This window comes from Electrophorus electricus, chromosome 8 (assembly GCF_041902795.1).
Source record: "Electrophorus electricus isolate QZ-2024a chromosome 8, ASM4190279v1, whole genome shotgun sequence".
Lineage (NCBI taxonomy): Eukaryota > Metazoa > Chordata > Actinopteri > Gymnotiformes > Gymnotidae > Electrophorus > Electrophorus electricus.
Genome location: NC_137504.1, coordinates 26,717,501 through 26,727,500, shown reverse-complemented (window position 1 = coordinate 26,727,500; position 10,000 = coordinate 26,717,501). Strand labels below are relative to the sequence as shown.

Sequence of the window (10,000 nt, the reverse complement as noted above, 5' to 3'; positions counted from 1 at the left end):
AACATATAATGTTTTTTAATGCCTACTAAGGAATACAGCATTGGAAAATAAGTCATACATTCCCAGTCTTGGATTCTGGGAATGTTGTGACCGTGGCGTTGTACGGATGGTGTGGAGCGTGTGCTGTTGGGCCTGTGTTCTTTTCCATCTCCACAGTGGGGCTGAGTGGTAGGGCGCCCTTAGCTCGCTGCGTGTGCAGCGAGAGAGGTGCAGCACCCAGACAGTTGCTTAAGTATTTGCTTTGATAGTGTCTGCCATTCCGGTGAAACCTGAATAATTTTTACTGAAGGATTAGCATGTCCCCTTTGACCTCTGTACAGTGTTTAGTTTTACTTTGCTTTTAATTTTGTGTTCTAAATGCTCCTGCAGATGTTGCCCTCGGTCTGTTCACAGATGTCCTTTTCCATGCTTGTGTGTATTTTTGTTTGTGTGTGTGTGTGTCTGTGTGTGTGTGTGTGTGTGTGTGTGTGTGTGTGTGTGTGTGTGTGTGTGTGCGTGTGAGTCTGTAATGTGATATTAAGTGACTGTTAGTGTTGACTGTGTTTTTGAGGTGAAATACTGTGTGTTATGGGCATGTGTTTATATGCACAGGCTAATTGTGGGTGTTAACTGGTCAATATATGAGTATGTATATATGCGTGTTTACGTATCTGCATGTATCTATCACATGTATTCTCTTGTACATATATTACATGGACAATGTATACATATTGTATATTATGTATGCAAGTACGTGTGTGTGTATGTGGGCGTGTGTGAAATGAGCTCCTCTTTAGGCTATAGATTAAACACAGTACTGGTAAGCTTAATCAAATCTCTAGAAAGCGTTGGTGCCTGCTGGTATGATGTAGTGTGGAGTCAGCAGTGGCAGCTGTTCCCCATCAGAACAAAGCAGAGCCTCCAAATGAGAGACAGCGAGAAGTTTCCTGTATAAGAGCAAACTGATAAGTGGAAATCGTCTCCAGGAGCTTATGACAGGTGTTTTACTCTACTTAAAGAGCCCCCCCCCCCATCCATATACAGTATAAAGCTGTATAATATGTATAACAATGCTGTATAATGTAGATTAATGCTGTAATAATGCTGTGTCATGTATATTATTGCTGTGTCATGTATAATAATGCTGTAGAGAGAGAGTGTCTTTCTCTCATCTCACGTGTCACACGCGTCATCCTCATCCTCTCATCTCACGTGTCACACGCGTCATCCTCATCCTCTCATCTCACGTGTCACACGCGTCATCCTCAGCCTCTCATCTCACGTGTCACACGCGTCATCCTCATCCTCTCATCTCACGTGTCACACGCGTCATCCTCAGCCTCTTATCTCACGTGTCACACGCGTCATCCTCAGCCTCTCATCTCACGTGTCACACGCGTCATCCTCAGCCTCTCATCTCACGTGTCACACGCGTCATCCTCAGCCTCTCATCTCACGTGACACACGTGTCATCCTCCACCACTCACCTTCATTTTCTGTTTTTCTTCTTGATTTTCTTTCTCTTGCTCATTCTCTCTGTTGTTGTAAGTAATATCTCACTGTCCGTGTTAACGTCACTATAATTTGTTATGTGTAATTTAAAATGATTTGTTAAACAGGAGATTGTGTGTGTGTATATGTGCATTTCGGACAACTTCAGACTTATATATACAACCTTAGTCCCCAATGCTGTTCTCCCGCAGTGAAATCAGTGAGATCATCACCCAGAGTGGCTACTGATACCAGCTATGAAACAGAACAACTAGAACCTCCTCTACATGGCTGACATCAAGCTGTATGCCAGGAGTGAATGAGACATCGACTCACTAATCCATCTCACCAGGACACACAGCAATGGCAGCTGAATGTCATTCACACTGGATAAGTGTGGTTGGATGGTTACAAGGAGAGGGAAAGCAGCTAGAACAGAGGGGATCGTACTTCCAGAAGGTAACATGGCAGATGTTGAGGGCAGCTACAAGTGCCTTGGAATCCCACAGGCAAATGGGAACCATGTAGAGGCCACAAGGAAAGAAGCTACAGCCAAATACCTACAGACAGGCAAATTCTGAGAAGTCAGCTGAACGGGAAGAACAAGAGCCAGGCTATCAACACCTACTCTCTACCAGTCATCAGGTATTCCACTGGCATAATCAGCTGGCCAAAGGAGAAGAAAGTAGCCACTGACATCGACTAGTGAGTGTCAGAGCCACTATCCAGTATGAAAAACCAAGATCCAGGAGTATACCAGGAAGGTGGCCCCAAGCATTGAAGTGCTTAGTGGATAACCCAGGGAGGATGGAAATGAGGAGAAGCAGGAACCATCATGGGAGGACACACCCCTGCACGGTATGTACCACTGACAGACAGTGGAAGTGCCTGATATGGAGAGATCCCACCAATGGCTGGAAAAGGCTAGATTGAATGACAGCACAAAGGCACTAATCATGGCAGCGCAGGAACAAGCGCTAAACGTACATGGAACGCCATAACCAAGTGTACAGAAACATCTGTGCTGAGTACAGGCTGGAAGTTCAAAGGGTCTAAGCTGGATACACCCCCGAAGGTGGTGGAAAATGACCATGCATCAATCCTGTGGGACTTCCAGATGCAGATAGACAAGATGGTAATGGCTAATCAACCGGACATAGTAGTGGTGGGCAAACAGCAGAAGAGGGCTGTAGTGATGGCAACATCAGGAAAAAGGAACACAAGAAACTTGAGAAATACCAAGGGATGAAGGAAGAGCAGGAAAAGATGTGGAAGTTGAAGGCAGCTGCGGTTCCTGTGGTAATCAAAGCACTAGGGTCCAGAAGAGCGCAGTCCTGGGAAGAGCCAAGATACTACGCAGGACCCCCAAAGCCCCCAGTTTTCTGGTAGAGGACCGAGCTTAAAGGAAAGAGACTGAAGGAGCCTGAGTGGGGAATTTATATATATATACACGTTTCATCCTGAAGTAAAGGGAAACTGGATTAGTGGACATGTTCCCTAGTGAGATCTGGCCGACTTTGAGTCCCTTTCACTGTAGTTGGATGAACCAGAGCCTCTCCTTACACACACACACACACACACACACACACACACACACACACACACACACACACACACACACACACACACACTTCCACTCTAACCTTCTCTCAATAAACCCATATCTCTGCCTCTGCTTCTATTACCTCAACGTTTCACATAAATGCCCCACAAGTATGTCACCTTCTCTCTCTCTCTCTTTCTCTCTCTCTCTCTCTCTCTCCTTCTCTCCCTCTCCCTTTCACTCTCACTCACTCTCACGCTCTCTCTCCTTCTCTCCCTGTCCCTCTCCCTCTCTCTCTCTCCTTCTCTCCCCCTCTCTCTCTCTCTCTCTCTCTCTCTCCTCTCCCTGTCCCTCTCCCTCTCTCTCTCTCTCTCCTCTCCCTCTCTCTCTCTCTCTCTCTCCTCTCCCTGTCCCTCTCCCTCTCTCTCTCTCTCTCTCTCTCTCTCTCTCTCTCTCTCTCTCTCTCTCCTCTCCCTGTCCCTCTCCCTCTCTCTCTCTCTCTCTCTCTCTCTCTCTCTCTCTCTCTCTCTCCCTCTCTCTCTGTCATCCTCTCTAAGTAAGTGCACCACTAGTAAGGAACATTTTTCAGTGTGCCCTTAGGGCCAGTCTGTCAGTGGAGAATCTGAGCTGAGTTCAGTTTCACACTAGCAGTGTCACATCCTTACCTTGTGTAATATAATGTAGATTAGTTGAGCACAGGTTACTATTTTCTACATTTTGCGGCATTTCTTTTTCCACTAGGTGTTTGTTAAACAGCACATTTGCCATGGGCACACTGTTCTGCCTGCTGCTTGGAACCTCACACCTAGCTCCTGTACACCGGTGCTATCCTCCATCTAAAATTCTGCGCAGAGGTCATTTGAAATGTGCAAATGCAGCTGAAACACCACCAGACAAACACTCCGTCCGAGGAAAATCCTTGTAATTCCGTCATAATCTGTAAGCGAACAAATGGAAATCTCTTCACTTAGGAGCAGTAAATTAGCCATAAGCCTGCAAAGATTGACAAGTTTTAGCAGAAGCTATGATCTAATATCGTCTATATGGGTAGTGTTCCAATTTCATACCTCATTGCTAAGTTCTCTACTTCCTCATTTGTCCCCTTCACTGGCTTAAACAAAGCAGGTTAGATGCCTAATGAGGGCTTATATGTGGCTACATGCTTTCATGCCTTTTTTCCTAAATGCTACATGCCCTCAGTGTATCCTAGGGGAGACCTGAGGGCTGTTAAATGTGTAATGTTGACAATAATCACACCAATAACAAGCAGCATCTCCTGGCTGAGGCTGCATACGTCATTTGCACAAGCTGGAAAATAATTGGAGCTCCCTGGTGGGAGTGTTTACCGCGCACAGCCTGCCAAGAGCATTCCTTCTGCTCTGGCGTTTGCGTGCTTTGAGTTGCGTGCTTTAGGTTGTGTGTTTGGTCTAAGTGTGTGTGTGCGTTTGTGTGTGCTTGTGTTCGTGTATGTGTGTGTGAGGTTGTGTGTGCACATGTGGTTGTGCATGTGGATGTTCAATAAGTCAGAATATTTACTAAAACAGTACACATTTGATAAATTATATAATGCATTTAAAGAAATGAAATGCATCTGTATTTGTGTGTTTGTGTGTGTGTGTGTGTGTGTCTGAACCCTGAGTGCTCCTCAGCCCACACTGTGTGGGGGGAAAGTGTAAGAATGGAAATGTTTTATGCTGAATTTAAATTGTTCGTATGTCCTTAACAGACAGGGAACTTGCCCTTCGGTTTGTTTGTAATGGCAGCCTGATATGCAGAGAATACTAGCAATCAAACACACACGCACACACACACACACAGAAAGATGCATTTTATTTCTTTAAATGCATTATATAATTTCTTCTCTTGAATGGAAACTTGTTTGTACTGGTTTAGTAAATGTTTTGACTTATTGGTTTAACCATGTATACACACACACACACACACACACACACACACACACACACACACACACACACACACACACACACACACACACACAGTGTTTGATGGGATTCTGTAGGGAGCCGTATTTGAGCAGGGCCTCCTGTGAAGAGGTTGTGTTGTGGAAGAGTTTGAACAGCAGAGCAAACAGACAACAGAGAGGAGGTGCAGGGCAGATGGCCCAGACAGAGGTCACACTCATACAGGAGGACACGGCATCATGTCCGGCTCTCTCTCTCTCTCTCTCTCTCTCTCTCTCTATCTCTCTCTCTCTCCCCATCTCACCCTCTATCCCCCCCTCGCTCTGTCCTTTTCTCTTTCCCTATTGCTCTCCCTCTATGCTTACGTTCACACAGGAGGGAATTGTGCAGAATCCCTTTTCTCCAAATGTGACACGTGGGTAGTGGGAACAGCCACACTCGACCTGTCATTTTCAATTCCGATTTGGGCCACTTTCATATGCGGCGCAGAAATCGGACACGTATCCAAGACGCAGCCGTGCAGCTCAGTCTGAACGGACAGATCGGAATTCATGTGACTTTTGTGTCAATCCAACCAGACATTCGTCATACTGTTGTACTGCTGGGAAGGAAAGATGGTGGTGGAATAGGCAGGAACACTTCAACATTTCCTTTTGATCAGTGTTATCTATAGTCTATTACTATAACTATATCAGTGTTATCTATAGTCTATAACTATAACTATATCAGTGTTATCTATAGTCTATAACTATAACTATATCAGTGTTATCTATAGTCTATAACTATAACTATATTAGTGTTATCTATAGTCTATAACTATAACTATATCAGTGTTATCTATAGTCTATAACTATAACTATATCAGTGTTATCTATAGTCACCTAAGTGTAGCTATATCAGTGTTATCTATAGTCACCTAAGTGTAGCTATATCAGTGTTATCTATAGTCACCTAAGTGTAGCTATATCAGTGTTATCTATAGTCACCTAAGTGTAGCTATATCAGTGTTATCTATAGTCACCTAAGTGTAACTATATCAGTGTTATCTATGGTCACCTAAGTGTAGCTATATCAGTGTTATCTATAGTCTATTACTATAACTATATCAGTGTTATCTATAGTCTATAACTATAACTATATCAGTGTTATCTATAGTCTATAACTATAACTATATCAGTGTTATCTATAGTCTATAACTATAACTATATTAGTGTTATCTATAGTCTATAACTATAACTATATCAGTGTTATCTATAGTCTATAACTATAACTATATCAGTGTTATCTATAGTCACCTAAGTGTAGCTATATCAGTGTTATCTATAGTCACCTAAGTGTAGCTATATCAGTGTTATCTATAGTCACCTAAGTGTAGCTATATCAGTGTTATCTATAGTCACCTAAGTGTAGCTATATCAGTGTTATCTATAGTCACCTAAGTGTAACTATATCAGTGTTATCTATGGTCACCTAAGTGTAGCTATATCAGTGTTATCTATAGTCACCTAAGTGTAACTATATCAGTGTTATCTATAGTCACCTAAGTGTAGCTATATCAGTGTTATCTATAGTCACCTAAGTGTAGCTATATCAGTTTTATCTATAGTCACCTAAGTGTAACTATATCAGTGTTATCTATAGTCACCTAAGTGTAGCTATATCAGTGTTATCTATAGTCACCTAAGTGTAACTATATCAGTGTTATCTATAGTCACCTAAGTGTAGCTATATCAGTGTTATCTATAGTCACCTAAGTGTAACTATATCAGTGTTATCTATGGTCACCTAAGTGTAGCTATATCAGTGTTATCTATAGTCACCTAAGTGTAGCTATATCAGTGTTATCTATAGTCACCTAAGTGTAACTATATCAGTGTTATCTATGGTCACCTAAGTGTAGCTATATCAGTGTTATCTATAGTCACCTAAGTGTAACTATATCAGTGTTATCTATGGTCACCTAAGTGTAGCTATATCAGTGTTATCTATAGTCACCTAAGTGTAGCTATATCAGTGTTATCTATAGTCACCTAAGTGTAACTATATCAGTGTTATCTATGGTCACCTAAGTGTAGCTATATCAGTGTTATCTATAGTCACCTAAGTGTAGCTATATCAGTGTTATCTATAGTCACCTAAGTGTAACTATATCAGTGTTATCTATGGTCACCTAAGTGTAGCTATATCAGTGTTATCTATAGTCACCTAAGTGTAACTATATCAGTGTTATCTATGGTCACCTAAGTGTAACTATATCAGTGTTATCTATAGTCACCTAAGTGTAACTATATCAGTGTTATCTATAGTCACCTAAGTGTAGCTATATCAGTGTTATCTATGGTCACCTAAGTGTAGCTATATCAGTGTTATCTATAGTCACCTAAGTGTAACTATATCAGTGTTATCTATAGTGACCTAAGTGTAGCTATATCAGTGTTATCTATAGTCACCTAAGTGTAACTATATCAGTGTTATCTATAGTGACCTAAGTGTAGCTATATCAGTGTTATCTATAGTCACCTAAGTGTAGCTATATCAGTGTTATCTATAGTCACCTAAGTGTAACTATATCAGTGACGAGATTATGGCATGGCATGCTGCTAGCGATGGAGTTATTGAGGGCGAAGAGATTAGACAATAAATGAATCTCTTGTTCATTTCTCATTGTTATTTGTTTGCTGGATATTTAATTTGTGTCCAAATTGGTCGCTGGGCTCCACTGTGGATTATGTGGAATATTTATCATTAGGTTAGTGGCTGGTCACATAAGTCACATTTTAAAAAGATAATGTGAACAGCCTAACAAAAAAAAAGTCAGATTTGGTCAGAATTTGGATTTGGGCCAGAATTTAGACTTGAAGCTGCTGCGGGAACATAGCCTAGGTCTCCCTGTCCCGCAGGTTTTATGGTTGAGTGAATGAGTGAATGAATGTAAGTCTGAATGTAACTTAGAATGTAAACTAGCGTGAATTGACAGAATGCACTCGTGAACCCAAAAGAAACTGTGGGGAAGTCAGCATTTAGGGTTCTTCATTGTGAATGAATGGATGTTTACTGTGAACGAACGAACCACCGGCTCCACCCACGCACCTCTCTAACCCCACCGTTGCGCTCTTGCTCTCTCTCAGGTCCTCTGCGGGTGGTGGTGCCCACCGAGTCCGTCTCATCCTTCATGGGCGACACGGCGCTGCTGCGCTGTGAGGTCACGGGTGAGCCTATGCCCTCCGTGCGCTGGCAGAAGAACCGTGAGGATCTGCCCGCCACCTTTGACCTTGACAGCCGGGTGGTAGTCCTGCCCTCTGGCTCCCTCCAGGTCAGCAGAGTACAGCCTCCAGACTCAGCCACCTACCGCTGCCTGGCGGAGAACCCCGCCAGTGCCCGCACGGGCACTGATGCCGAGCTGCGGGTACTACCCGGTAAGCAGAGTCTCACCTTGCCCTGCACTCCTGCCATGCTCTCCTTCTCCTGTATAGGTCCTCGAGCTTGTTCAGTTTGTAGCTGAGTTAGGTTAAACATGGAAAAGACATTGCAAATTGGTTGGGTTTTAAACTCTGAGCTGTATTATTCAGAGCTGAATTTGAAATATATATAAACATTAACTATTATAATTTCTGTTATGTTTTTATTATTATTAATAGCACTAGTAGTAGTACTGGTAATAGTAGTTGTCATTGGCACAGGGAAACATTAAAGTACGATGAAACAGAGTATGGGGAAACATTAGAGTATGGAGAAACATTAGAGTATGGAGAAAAATTAGAGTATGGGGAAACCTTAGAGTATGGGGAAACATTAGAGTATGGAGAAAAATTAGAGTATGGGGAAACATTAGAGTATGGGGAAACATTAGAGTATGGAGAAAAATTAGAGTATGGGGAAAAATTAGAGTATGGGGAAACATTAGAGTATGGAGAAAAATTAGAGTATGGGGAAAAATTAGAGTATGGGGAAACATTAGAGTATGGGGAAACATTAGAGTATGGAGAAAAATTAGAGTATGGGGAAACATTAGAGTATGGAGAAACATTAGAGTATGGGGAAACATTAGAGTATGGAGAAACATTAGAGTATGGGGAAACATTAGAGTATGGGGAAACATTAGAGTATGGGGAAACATTAGAGTATGGGGAAAAATTAGAGTATGGGGAAACATTAGAGTATGGGGAAACATTAGAGTATGGGGAAACATTAGAGTATGGAGAAACATTAGAGTATGGGGAAACATTAGAGTATGGAGAAACATTAGAGTATGGAGAAACATTAGAGTATGGGGAAACATTAGAGTATGGGGAAACATTAGAGTATGGGGAAACATCTTCCCAAATACCTCTGCTCTCCTACATGCACTTTGCTCATATATTTGTGTTAGTGTTCAGTTATGATGATGAAGACCTCCTGTCCCTATTCATCTCAGCCTGCATTCATCAGTTTTCAGCTAGTAGCAGACTGCTTAAAGATCACATTTCGCATCTGTCACTTGGATGCAACACAGCAGTCCACAGCAGCGAGTTTCCCTGCTGCCGATGGAGCGAGTTCCTCCACAACAGTCCTCTTTAGTCTTTGGATGATATAAGTCAGGACGTCCTCGGGTCTGCTGTCCAAGCACCACTGCTGTACACTGTTTGGTGTTTGCTGAGGTCCAAGATACTTGCTTCATCTGGTTGGATATTTATTAAGCTCAGCCAGGAGCTGGGACAGGTGTGCTGGCAGAGGTACCTCATCGTACTGGGGGGGATGGAGTTCGGAATCTCAGCTTGGTGTTATTCCAGTGTGGAGTTCTGTGAGTGAGAGCTACAGGCCTGCTTGGCTGCATCTAATGATCTGACAGCTGGTGGCTTGAACTGTGGATTCCCCTGATTCTCCATGCTGCACCCGAGAATGTGTTACGCTGCTAACCTCACACACATACCACCCACCCACCCACACACACACACACACACACACACTGGATCTGAAGTTTTCAGTTTGACTGTCACCTGGAAAAGTGGCATTTCACTCTAACTGAATAACACACACACACACACACACACACACACACACACACACACAGACACAAACCATTTGT

The 10,000-nt window shown here is 42.7% G+C and overlaps 1 protein-coding gene across 4 annotated transcripts in view; it reads left to right on the top strand.

The window, feature by feature from the left end:
- The window catches only part of dcc (DCC netrin 1 receptor), a 212,217-nt gene that overhangs the window by 93,566 nt on the left and 108,651 nt on the right, over positions 1-10,000 (top strand). For all 4 annotated transcript variants that reach the window (XM_035526724.2, XM_035526723.2, XM_081719916.1 and 1 more), the window contains exon 3: positions 8,064-8,351. In XM_035526724.2, the coding sequence (XP_035382617.1) occupies positions 8,064-8,351 (288 nt within the window). The remainder of the gene's footprint in view (positions 1-8,063; positions 8,352-10,000) is intronic.